This window comes from Etheostoma spectabile, chromosome 13 (genome assembly GCF_008692095.1).
Source record: "Etheostoma spectabile isolate EspeVRDwgs_2016 chromosome 13, UIUC_Espe_1.0, whole genome shotgun sequence".
NCBI classification, from domain to species: domain Eukaryota; kingdom Metazoa; phylum Chordata; class Actinopteri; order Perciformes; family Percidae; genus Etheostoma; species Etheostoma spectabile.
Window position 1 is genome coordinate 14,376,305 of NC_045745.1, and position 13,913 is coordinate 14,390,217.

Below are 13,913 nucleotides of genomic sequence, written 5' to 3' on the forward strand. Positions count from 1 at the left end.
GTGTCACTTTAATGATGATGAGATGGAACAATTGTAAGTTAAATCAATCAAAGCACATGTTTGTTCCGTTTGGAAACTCCTTTTTTATTGGTTCATCTTTAGCCAGGAGGTTAGCAGCAGCCACACCACACCGAGAGGAACAAATAAACCAAATCAAAAGACAAACAACAACATTGGTGCTCATCATTTTCTCTGACCACTGTAAAATAAATACTTCACTCATCAACACCATCCTCATGATCATTGTTACCGCTATTGTTGCAACCGTTTAAATAAATATCCATGAAGCAATATCAGCAATGAAAGAGAAAGTGTGAAATGTGTATTGTTCCATGTATAATATATTCATTTTAGATAGATTTCTATATATATTTTTCCATATACTCTCCTTAAATTCTTTGACAACATACAAGATGCCAATTTGTACCAAAAGCGATGCTTGCTAAGACACAGCAGGAGAAGGTGAATGGTTATAGTGGCAGCCTGCGTACGTACAGCATCCAACATGGTCCTGACACAAGCTCCAGTTCTGAGGGAGAATTGTCAAAAACATTTGTAAATATTTGGGAAATCCTTGGAATTAAAATATCGATGTATTGGAACGCTTTATTTATACGTACAGATACACACGTGCAGGCAGCAGTGAGGTGTGGAAGTTGCACCACCATGTAATACCTGCCAATGAAAGAGTTTTCTCAAAAGTCCTATAGCAATAGATTCATTTCCCCTATATCGTGTTAAGATACATGATATTTTCATTTAATTTTATTGATTTCACATGCAACTTTCTCCCGCCATGATCTAACAACTAGCTCCCCATTCAGCTGCCCAACATTTTTTAACCCATCATTTTACTTTGGATCACTTTTAAATGTAAAATTATTTTTTTTTCGGTAAGTAAAAGGCCTTTACTTGTGATGTTTAGATATATACATTATAAAATTGTACACCATCTCCTTTTGAAAAATCACTAATTTAAAAGGAGTGATTGGAAGTGGATTAGCCTGGTACCTCACAATGCACTGCTTGGGCGACTCTGTGTGCATCTGTAGTACATCCAAAACATTGCATACTAAAAAGGTTATGATAGGAAAACTGTAAATATTTTAAAGCTACTCTGAATATGGATGAAACTAAAATGGTTAAAGCATATGCAAAAAGTTTCCTCTGTAACGCCAACCAGCTCAGACAGAAAACAATCCGGGTACAACTAAATGTTCCTCAAGTCGTGTGTGTGTGTGTGTGTGTGTGTGTGTGTGTGTGTGTGTGTGTGTGTGTGTGTGTGTGTGTGTGTGTGTGTGTGTGTGTGTGTGTGTGTGTCCCATCTGAGGCCATTACCACAGTAATGCAGTTACATTTTGAAAGTTTTCTATTCACATTATTGTTTTCAATCACCACAACAATAGAAAAAATGTTTGTTTCCTCTATCAGGCAGACCAGTTGAACCAGCAGTGTCTGCACATGGCCGCCAGGTAGATTTCTGCTGCTTTGAAGCGTTTTGTCATTCACAGAGCATGCATGCAGGGTAGGATGTGCCAGCGAATGATCAAAAATGGCTCCCATGACAAGCTTCCTTCAGCTTTTTAGGAAAGCTTAGTTCCTCCCTTTTTCTACACCTCATCCTGGAACTGGCATTTTTCAATGCTTCCACTCGTTCTGCTTTTGGTGGTTAATAATGCTAACTTGTGCATGAAAAGTGAACAAAAAAGAAAAGTTTTTAAATTCATCAGCATGACATAATGTCAACCTAGGTGATTTGCATTAACAGGTGTCATAGATTATGGTTGTCAGTACATCTGATAATAATGTCATAAGTAACACTAAAAGTGGAGAAAGTTGCAACAATGAAAAAAAGAAAAAAAGCCATAGTAAAATTGAGTGTGTTCTCCCCAGTTGCCAACCTGTCTATCAAAGTGAAACCAGCGAGTACAGAAACATGTGGGGCCACATTCATACATCCTGAAAACAAAACATTTCCTCACAAAGTCATGCTTATTGTTTAACTTACTGTTTGCCTGAATTAAAAAAAAAATGTAGGTTGTGATATTGTGAATGATGTTACACATCTGAGAATAGTTATTAGAGAAATCCCAATTTGTTGTCTATTTGTTTGCTTTCAGGCCAGCAGAAAGAACAAGGGTAATCATAGCTTAGCTTTTGATACTTGATGCTTAAGATGTATTTTCTTTCAAAAAGTATTCAAAAAGGTTCAAAACCAAGCCATAATACTGAGCTTCACTAAGGGATGTAGCAATGAACTGATGCAGTATTTTCCAAAGTCCTTGTGATCAATTCTACTTTTGGGGCAACCCTGACAGCAAACATTGAACAGTAAATAATTAAATGTTCACTATAATGGAAAACAGCCATTATAATATCAATCTCATAGAAATAAAATAAAGCAGAATAAAAATAGTTATACAGTTAATAGCCCATATTTACATATAAAAATATAGCAAAGTAACATTTAAGAAATCAGGTCAGTGTGTGTGTGCGTAGGTGATGGACTTTGACAGATACACACACAGAAAAGGTCATATGCATCCAAACATGACAACACACACGCTTAAAAACATGTACAGTACATGCATACAGACAGGCATACACCTGACACTGTGTGTGTGTTGTTTCATCAGCTTTTTCTTCATAGAAGAACCATGCGCTGTTGTTTTACATAGAAATTGAATTGAATTGTACTTGAAGTGCTGAATAAGTTCAGTCGAAGCGAGGAAAGTCATATTAACCTAAAGAAAATGGGGAAGTCACACTCATTTCGTTCAAAAATGTGTGGTCTCCATCTGACTCAATAGCAACATCAACATCCTCTCTTTCCTTTTTTCTTTTTTTCTCTATCAAAACCTCTCTTCCTTCTCTTTCCAGCATCCCTTTCTCCCAATCAGCTGTCCATCTGCCAAACACCACAACTCCACTCATCCTGTCCCCTCACTTCCCTCCCTCCCACGCTCTATTCTTCTCTGGCCCATTAAAAGCTATCATGAAGCTAATTGCCTGTTTGATCAACTCTCTGTGGACCAGGAACTGGAGGACTTTAGCCCTCTAAGCGTTAGAGGAGAGACGGACGAGGCAGAAGGGATTGTCAGATGGCTTTTCGTTAGTTGGGTTAGCTTGTAATTGTATTTTTGTGTATATTAGTGTTGTTTTTTAAAAGCTCCTTATGTTATTTTTCCAAATTCTGCAAAATACAAAGTGCAGCGACTGATTTTTAGTTCCTAGTGGCTCAGAAGTCCTCCAGACTACCCCTAACACCCGAGACTTACAGGAACTTGTTTGTTTGTAATGCTAAAAAGCTTAGCAAATCACACTTGAGTTGAAAAAAAAGACCATTATTTTCTTCTTTTTCTCGTCAGGGACTATTTAGCCTTAAGACGTTTTGTGAATGTGGCCCCTGGATCAAACTCAAAGTGGGTTAGCTTGAAATCTGATGACCATATTTTGGTTTGGTTAAGAGTGAAAAACAAGTTTAATGTTTTGAGAAGTAAGTTGTCCCAAGTACAACTTTATAGAACCAAATTACTTGATTCAGCTACTGCACCTCTGTGCAAAAATTACTTTTGCTTGGGAAAGTCTTTACTTTCATGATGTTATTGTTTGTTATCGTATCGTGCTGATTTCTCACCATATGTCATTCTGGATCAAGATACTAACTGGCTGTTTGAATGAGAGCGAGACACAAACATGGTTCAGAGAAAACATCATTTGATTAGAGGATTGGAGGAGAGTGGATTAAATGTGGTAAAGGATGAGGAGAGAAGGATGGAGGTGGGGGCAGTGAAGGAGGTCGGTCAGAGGAGGGAGGTTGGCGACAGACTGACTTCGGGAGGAAACCTGACCAGACCCTCAGCTCCTCTGAAGCAGCTGTGCTAAAAATAAGACAAGGGAGGCTTCTTCTGCTGACAGAACAACATACACACAGCTTCTACATACACAGATTGTTTTACAGTAGGAGGACACACACACACATACACACACACACACACACACACACACACTGCCTAGTGACAACGGATGCACCCTCGCTCCGGTTAAATAATCACCCATTCAGCTCTTGGCTGCTAGGGAAAACATTGTCCATCTACCTCACAGTGCTTTTCCTTTGAAAATGAGCTTAATAGCATTTAAATTCACTCAGCTCGTACAGTGCATGGCCCCTTTGTTGGTGTCAAACTGTTGTTGTAGATGTGCTACAAGTGTCTTTGTTCTCACGTTATGCCTTGGTGCTTTGCTCCCAGTCCCAGTCAGATATGCACCGTAGCACAACATTGTTTTCTTCATTCATTCATGATCTTTAAGCTTTTTAAGAGTTTTCTGAATGTCATTGTGGTCTAAGTCCGCGATCACTCATGCTTCTTCTGATTATCTCTTTATAGAGGCAAGAAACCTTGTTGGCCTAGACCATTGACATCGCCACAGGCATCTTTCCTCCCTGATTTGGTCTATCTCTGTGCTCTGTGCGTTCTCTTTGCAGAGGGTGGGGAGGAACGAGGTTGAAAAATACGTTAATAGATTTTAACACATCCAGATTACACCCTAGAATGCAGAGAGAGGTGATTTCTGTCTGGAAGTCGTGATTAAGGTTGAAGGGCAGTCCAGCAAAACACGACAGCTTCTTTGTCTAGATGAGATTTTGTTTTAGGCTATGAAGTCTCCCACATGAACAGGCACAGTAAAGCTTTGGTCCCTCCTGAGCTGGAGATGAAGTAAATTCAAGGTACATTAGGTGAACAACACTTTATGGTTGGTTGGTTGGTTGGCTTGTCAGCTTGTCGAATGTAGGTATTTGGGTCACAATGGCATCGTCGTCACAATGTCAGCTGTGGCACTGTTGATTGGCAACAGCGTTGCTTTGGCGACAGCTGAGGGGAAATGGATTTACCTGGCCCCCATCTAGACCTGTCATAACGGCTTCTCCAGGGCCTTGCTGCGGAGCGAGGGATGACCAGGGGTTGGGTTGGAGGCGGAGATCTTGCGGCACACAGTGTTGGTGTTGCTGCACCTGCAGCCAGGGCGCGTCGTGCGGTCGTGGACACACTGGCACAGGGCAAGGCACAGCCTGGCAGGGGGGTAGCAGCAGAGGCAGGGCAGGCAGAGTGCCAGCAGCCCCATGGTGCCCCAGCGGGCACAAGCGTGGGCTGGAGCACAGGAGCACGGCCGGTCAGCACAGTTATCATCGTCATCCTGGGCGGAGCAGTGGTAGAACAGGCCTTTAACACAGCACAAGCAGGTGCCATACTCCACAACACTTTCAGCAGAGCACAGACAGCGTTGTCCACAGGCCCAACAGGAAGGCAGGCGGCGGGGGGCGCAGCACTCTTGGCACTTACAGCGACCACACCGCTCGCAGATGAACGAATGAAGTCCCAGCTCGTCATCTGTCAGGGTTTTACCCAATGAAGCATCAGGCTTGAGTTCTCCTTTAGGCTGAGAACGGACCACCGAACCAAGGCCAGAGTGAGAAGGTGTCAAGCCTGCCAGTAGCCGCTGGTCCGAAGTGGCACTGGTCCGAGACATGGAAGAGCTTATGGTACTGGAACGGCTCAGGTGGGATAGGTGAGCGTGCTGCTGCTGACTTTGGCTGCGAGGCAGGGCTGAGTGGAAGGAAGCCTGGGGGTAGTGTGGGTATACTCCATTAGGGTAACGGTCATCATGGGCATAGAAAAATCCGGACTGGGATGCCGGTTCTAGCGTCACGGGCCTCTCCACATAGTCATTGTTGGCCCGTATGGCACGTATCTGGTCGAGCGACAGCACTGGGACCTCTTGGAGGTCCAGCCCATCCAGCTCCATCCTGAAGGAACGAGCAGGGTCCATCCTGGTACGCCAGGCTGGGTGGCACCACGGCTGCAGGCCGGGGCTGCGGCAAGGTGCTCCCAACACTCACGGCACATCAGATAAACCTGCAAACACAGAGAGAAAAGAAGGGGGTCAGTGATGATGAATTTAGCTTTCAAGGATTCCATCATCAAATTGCACCTTGTCGTTTATCAGACAAACCTGGTATTATACAGACAAATGCAGGTTTTATTCATTTTATTGCAACTAGCACAATTAGGGCTGCTATTGTAAATTACATATATTACAATACATCCCTATATTCTTTTTTTATATGAACACCTTTTAAGTCTGTAATTTAGCTTGTGGGCTGTGACACACCAACCCGTTAATCGGCCGTCGGACAATCTGTTCCGTGTGTTCTGTGCCGTCATCCGTCCGGAGGGGCCGTCGGCCTTCATTTTGGCCGACCTGACATGCTCGGTCGGAAGGAAGGCACTGCCAGCAGTCAGACTAAAATGACCAATCTGTTTGGTACAGTGCAAACCTGGAAACGAGTGGTGGGATGAGCGCGACTAGAATCTCTAACAAAAATCTTTTAAACTGACCTTTGTCAATCTGAAATGAAGACTGATTCAGCCACTGCATGGCCTAGTTCTTGCTTAAAATGTTTTCCAAAACACGTTTCGGTACGTAAAATTTAGTAAAAGTTTGGCTTTGAATTTCCGGAGAAACCAGACCCACGTCACCCGTTCGTCCAATCATCTTTTTGGATAACAATACAGATTAGCGCCGCCTGCTGTTACGGAGACGCATTAAGTCTTGTCGCTTTGGTGTGTTCCGAGGTACTTTTTTGACCAACTCGGGGATACTGAGTCCAACTGCCTTTTCTGCCGAGGGTCAGCGGTCTGGTTGGTGTTTCAGGGGCATATACTACAGCTACTTTTTACAGCCAAAAAGAAACCTCCTTTAAAATCCTGCAAACCATGCTGTTGCAAGCCTTTTTGTCCCATTGTCCTGTTACAGCAGTAAGGAACTTTACTCTTGAATTCCCTCAGATAGAAACCAGACCTAGCACTCTTATGCCACATATATAACTGTTTTCCACAAACATAATTTTGATTTGATTATTGATTTTGAAAAGTCTGAGAGGAGCTTGAAAACTGTATATTACTTATTTTATGTGACAGTCTGGAACTACTAAGATATTTAATTAACAACAATATGCATCCAATGCATGGATCCAGTGAATGTTTGGGTTTTTCAATTTTAAATGACTTGAAGTGATTTATCAAAATTGTTATCAGTTTATTTTAGTCAACTAATTGTTTCAGCATTAAATGAATGATGTCAAACCCAGACAGGAGCACAGAAAATATTTTTTTGCTTTCTTGTACTTTTTGTCTATTTTGTACTGTTATTATAATGTAGAACTTTTTGTGTGTACACAAAATGTACATGTACCTATCAAATCTTCATTCTCTCTACAACTAATATGATACAAGAACAATTCAGGCTATATTCTGTTCTCTGTTCCATAAGAAATGTTCCATTTGCTGTGCTAAACACATCCTTTGGTACACAGTAACTGATGGTCTACAACAGAAAAAAGATTTGCCAACTTAGCATGGGAACCAAAGCCACAATGGCTAGACACCAAGAAGTACCACCTACAGAAAGGCAAACTGCATTAGCAGACAACCCAAGTAGGAACTTGTAGTCCTGCCCAGTGTTTTTTTGATGAGCTCTGAGAATAGAGCACACAAACACTAAATGCTGTATGCAAAGAGGTTCACCACATAAAATTGTACTTTTCTTGAAATAATTGTAGCATCTTACCAAATAATCATTGAGTCATTGATTTGTGCCAATAACTCATAGCATTATAACAATGGTTATTATGCGCTATTAAGCAATAAAAACCCTGCTGTTTTCAGAGAAGAACTAGAACAATTAACTAAAGTGTAATAAAAATGAATAAGAATTTTGCCTTGGGTATATTGCCTTGGGCAGATAGGGGACACATTACATGCAGCAAACAGTAGCCTATTACTTTCCAAATATTTAAGCACCACTTGATTAAAGATGGATTTTGGCAGCACAGCTTCCACTCAACCATCAGCCATGTCATCATGACCGCTGAGGTTCTCCACTGCTCAGACCTACTCTATTATTAGCCTGCCAGAGCCAAAGAACCATGAGGTCCACACTGTAATTTAGCATCTGTTGAACACAGCTGCTGCTGCCATGGAGGAAACCCACCTGCAGACAGAGAGCCTGGCAACGTCACCAAGCAGTTAGAAAGACCATAGAAGAACTGTAAAGTCACACGTTTAATTGGAAAGAAATGTTAAATCAATATTAAATCAATAAATATAAAGGAACAGACATGTTTTCTGTGGAAAGGTTTAGTTCACGTAAAAGGTTGCTCAAGTACTGTATATAGATCAGTCCTATTCCGCAAAATCTCAATGAAAAGGTGTCTTATTTCAGAGAAACCAGTTGATAAATATAAAATGCACAGAGTTTTCGTCTGTGGTTCCAACCATCAGCAGCCATGGCTAAATGTTAAACCTTTTTTAAAAGTTGGACCATTTCCAATGTTTCTTGAAAGATGATGTTTGGGTTTTTTAAATGTTTGAGAATCATTCGTAAAACTCAAGCTGAATTTTCAAAGTGATAGGGCTAATGAGAAAAAATAAACCTCTTGTAAATTATTTTTGATATGGCTGAGCTAAGTTGCTACGGTATAAGCTAAATAAATCTGCCCATATACGAATAGGTGGCGCAATGTACACATGGTTATCTCTCTGCAGTGCATTGTGTACTTTAGTTATACTGGGTGAGACTCAAGCTGAATGAATAAGGTAAAAAATAAATCTGCTTATGAGTGCATTAAATGCATAAGCAGAAAAGTAAATTAAATAAAAAGTCCAAGTCAAGTTGAATATGCAGCTGAATTGATTTCCTGCTCAGACATCAGATGAGCCCTGAAATGAAAAGACAGAACTCAGAAAACAAAGAGATGGATCGCTAGAAAAAAGAAGAAAAAAAACTGACTGGATATCTCTTGATCGCTTTGCAAGGAAATGTTGGTAAGATGATTTTTTTTGTATTTGTGTGTATGATAAAGACAGTAGAAACCCAACCAGCATGTACAAATACTGTACACAAATACACACACTGTACATGCTCAGCTATACATACACAAAGAAACTGCAGTCATGCCAAGTGGCCAGGGGGGATAGAGAGCTGGCTTGCTCCTCGCATGGTGCCGGTCCTCTCAGAGAGTAATGAGGCCAAATGGAAATGCATTAAAAGCAGCTCAGATCATGAGATTAGATGAAGGAGGGAGGTAAGGGGGAGCAGCGTCCACGTGAATACAGAGAAATCCATAATGCACTGTTAATGTAACAATGATTATGTATCCAGATTCATGTTTTACAAATAGTTTTTTATAGTGGTTCACATTTACACTGACGTGCCACAACAAAAGCGCGTTGTGTCCAGATGGAAACCATAGATTTGTGCAAACTCTTGCAAGTAACCCCTTGCCCCCACCAAGTCGGAAATTGGGGGAGCTGTGTACCAACATTTGTTTTGTAACTTTCTAAAATCCCACCTTCACACCCACCTCACACAGCTGTAAACACTTTCCTCAGACGTGGTTGGATGGCACATCTACAAACTAGTTTCTTTTGACCATAATCTGACCTTTTAGACCATTGTGCTTCTCTTTCAGATCTTAGCCGCTTCATTTATTCCCTTCTCGCTTCCTGTTGATGTGGAATTATTGTCCTGCAAAGTGTGTTTGCAGATCTACAGAGATAGGGGTTGCGGGAAACTTAAGGTCGCAGAGAAAACATGCAACAAAAAAAGAAACTGCTTTGTCAATGTCTTTGAACCACACCTGTGCATGTAGCCCAGATAAGCATCTTCTAGACCTAAATCACGGCTAATCCTCTGCTGATGATGAATTTCGACAATTAATCAGTTTACTTTGTGTAATTGCTGCTGGTTCACCTTTTCAGGAAAAATCTTCTGCCAATGTTTTGTTTAGTAATGAACAAAGGCAGGAACTGGCTGCTTGTGCAGCAGAGCGGAGGCCGAGTCAACTGAAAATTCAAAGAAGACATTCAAGCCAGCAGACGGTCTGTCTGCCCCTGTGTCTGTCCACACAATGTCCAGCCCAATATCTTCCTGCTGGGACATCACATCAGCAGCAGCAACAAAAACACAAAAGTTAACTGAACACTTAAGATGGGTAATATGGTTGGTTTGTATGAGGGCTAAGAATTATTTTCAGTCAACCACATTGTATAACACAGTACCCGTGGTTGTGATGCTAGGGGAAAGATATGATGTGTGTGTACTGTAGGGAACTCTCAACTTGTTACTGGGTTAACACAGTTACGCTTTTAACTTTGAAGTAGCACAATGACTTGCCGAATGGGTCGATACACTGAGCCCATCCCAACATCTTTTCAGCAGTTAGATGAGAGAAATATTTAGATTTAACTTTTTACAAATATCAGACCTCGAGTCACTTTCAATTTTACAATTTCCCAGAGTACAAAATCCTTGCTTTGTCTAGCTTACAATGCGAAAAGCAAAATATATTCAGTTTGCTGTAGAAAACATGAATTTTCCTTTGTTTGATTGATTTCTTACCAATTAATAATCACTTCAGCTCTGCAATTAACTATGATCTATGTTGTGTTTGAGATCATTTTTGGGCTTTTCTACAATTTATTCTCACAGCTAGGTGAGAAAGGGGACGACATGCAGGAAATTGTCACTGGTCCCTGGAACCCTGGACCTCTGCGTCGAGGCATAAACCTTCAAGTATACTGTCTGTGTGCCTGCTCTACCCACTGAGCCAATCCGGCCACATCTACTGCAGTGTTTGACATCAAACAACACTCTTCACACATCAAGATCAACATTTTACAACAATAGTGTAAAATGTGTCATTGACACCAATTTACATAAAGGTTGTTTAATAATCTCAGTGTATTATACCATGGTATGTACAGCTAAACAGTTAACAAGAGGGGAGTGGACAGAAGGGATGGGGGACATGGATGAAACCCAAAAATGGCAATCCATCACTTAGAGGTTAGTAAGGCGGACCGTAGAAACAAATAAAAAATAACAAAACATAAAAACGTCTTCCTTTACTCGAGGCTTTCCAAGGAGAATATTTTGTACAAAGTCTGAGCATAAAGGTGCCCTGCCCTGCAGTGTCTCTCTGGGCGAGATTGATCAAGCCGTTTGTGCCTGTTTCCTGGCGTTATTTTTTTTTGTAAAGGCTGACTTAAACAATGCGGGCTATTTACAAACAGGGCGCACTTGGGTAAAATTGCCTGCCACATGAACGAGAAGAGACAAGCTTTCAATATGCATTCATGGAGGGTCATGGGGAAAGTGGGAGTTCCACCCAAAAAAGTGGAAGGATACATGTAAAGTATTTTTCAGTTGAGTGAACACTGAATCATTAAGCGTTACAGATTAAGCAGCCACGCGATATTGCAGTTACTGGAAGAAATCAAAGATGACATTGAAACTCCGACTCGGCGTTCACATTCCATTTCAGTAGTTGTTGAACTCCTTGCTACATTACAAATATTGGCATCAGGATCATTTTAAACAGCCATAACATGAGCAGTGGGAATATCGCAGTCTGCACATCATAGCACCAGTACTACTTTGCTACAGCGCAATTTACGTTATAGTGGGCAGAGAAAGGCGTGGATCACCCGATGAACTGGATGTTTGATGAAGTAAATTGAAGTATCGCTGCATGCGCTTTCTGCAGGTTGGCCATGGTGCTGGTAATGCTTCATTCGCAAATGTACATACATCTGGCCCTCGGTATCTATCACTCAGTCCCCTCCTTCCAGAGGTCTAGCTATAAAGGAGCAGATAAGAAGGCCCAGGTTGGTTGGATGAGGATGCATTTTCAAATTAGTCTGTGTAGAGAGAAGTCCTGGTGACTAATCTGATCAGTCAGAGCGGTGGCCACGGCTCGCTCATACTTTGCCTGACTATCAGCCCATCTAATTGTTAAAAGGAAGAGGCCTGCCATCCATTTCCATGAGCTCAAATTTACTTACTGGTTGAGCCAACCCCCCAACATGGCACAGATACTACAAGTTATGTGAAAAAGTTGCACCTAGGATGGAAAAATGTGGTGCATTCAAGTTCAACTTCATGTCTAAACTACAAATCAAACTAGTGTTGAAACAAAACCAGAAAATGAAACCTCCGGTTTTTCCCTATTACATGTGCTTCTTTCCTCCATTGTTGTGTAAATTGAATAACTTTGAGTTTAGGACTGTTGTTCTGACAAAACAAGACATTTAAAGACATCACCCGAAGCTGTGAGAATTTGTAATATACACTTTTTTAACATTTTTTAACCAAATGATGAATGGATTACTCCAAGAAAAGAAACGTCCGATTAATCCATATTGAAAACATATTGTTTTCCTCAGTTGCAGGCAAAGAGAACTTGAAAAAGGTGCCCAATATTTTAAAAATATATTTATATTGGACATTATTTCTAGCACTGGTATCAGCATCTGCACATGAGCTGAATCAGCTGCACTGACAGCTACAGTTGGTTTACGGGTAGTGATGCTCAGTCTGGCTCAGCCGGAGAGTGTCTGCTATCAATCCTTGTGTGTGTGTGTGTGTGTGTGTGTCGTGAGCACACACGAGGATGCGCACGCAGGTAATGCGACACACAGTCCTACCAATGGTTTCACACTATTCCACTGATGCACAGGTGGCGGTAACACGCCAATAAATGCAGCAGTGCAGCAACAAAATCAGGGAAAATGACAAATTCAAGCAAATAAACATGGATGAAAACAATGCAGGATATATAAAAAAAATAATCTGATCTCATGATGTTGTGGCCCTTCTCCCCCACGGGGTTCGGGAAAAGTTAGATTTTCCAGCTCGCTCCGTTAGTGGTGAAGGAGTTAGCTAAGGCTAACGCTAACGATGGTAAGTCGAGAGTTGTTGTCGTGTCCCCTCTTGTTAACCTGGTCCTACCAGACAGTACGTAAGAGGGCGGAGCCAGGCTACCAAAGCGCCTCTGGGCAGATCCAATAGTTTTAAATTTCAACAGAGTACCCGCCTTCAAGGAAGTCAACACTTGTCAATGGCGAGTGGCCAGACTCTCTGAAATGTACGAGAGTCTGGTAGGACCAGGCTACCACTTGAGTACCTTACCCATGGATGAAGGCATTTTTTCCCATTGCAATAGTTACGATTTTGTTAACGTATACCATGAAAGAAGTCCATAGTCATTTTTTTTTCATGCTATCAACCATAGGGCTGGGTATTAAGATGTTTTGATATGGATGCCAATACATCACCCAAGTCTCAGTACCAAAACCAAAACTGCGTGTTTCGTTTTTCTCCAATACTTTACCTAAACCCCTTTTTATTTACTAAAAATTCCCCTTATAAATTGCATTAGCGTTGTCTTAGCACAGTAGCTGTATACAAACTTTGCCTAAATAAATCTAAAATGATTGAATCTGATTTAGATAAGTCCCGCTGCTCAATGATCAACAAATTATCCTGATCAAAAGTTTTTGTGTCAAATTCTTCTGATAAATTTTGCATATCAGCCAAATAATTAGGATCTATTATATTTAGATCATCAATGGTGTGTTCAGGGGAAGCAGTTTTATGGTTAAAACTTAACCAACATGGCTGACAGCAAAATTAATGTTTTATTTAGTAGACAACCCATCTGGCTCAGAGGACTGAGGCAGCATCATAACATTTCAAAAGGAATAACGTTTTTGTTTTGCACGTATTTTTTCCTTGTGATAATTTTCCCAAACATTGCATTGTGTAAAATGCAAAGATGAATGTGAGTGAAACAAACCAAACACAGTCACAAAGAGAGGGAGCTGGTGTTTCAAGGGGCCGTCAGTGGTAACCTGAGGATGGACCTTTGTGCTTGGGGAGTATCAGTAATGACTGAGCCTCTGCCCTGGGACACACACACACACACACACACACACACACACCCCTTCACTTTGTTCCACAAAAACACACACTGTATAGCCACTGTCTCTCTCTCTCTCTCTCTCTCTCTC

At 41.3% G+C, this 13,913-nt stretch overlaps 1 protein-coding gene across 1 annotated transcript in view; it reads right to left on the bottom strand.

Moving 5' to 3' along the window:
* Positions 1 to 63: 63 nt before the first annotated feature.
* LOC116700687 (protein sprouty homolog 3) overlaps positions 64 to 13,913 on the bottom strand; it is a 24,508-nt gene continuing 10,658 nt past the window's right edge. The window contains exon 2 of the mRNA XM_032534078.1: positions 64 to 5,915. Coding sequence (XP_032389969.1) covers positions 4,915 to 5,829 — 915 coding nt within the window. The 5' untranslated portion in view covers positions 5,830 to 5,915 and the 3' untranslated portion in view covers positions 64 to 4,914. The remainder of the gene's footprint in view (positions 5,916 to 13,913) is intronic.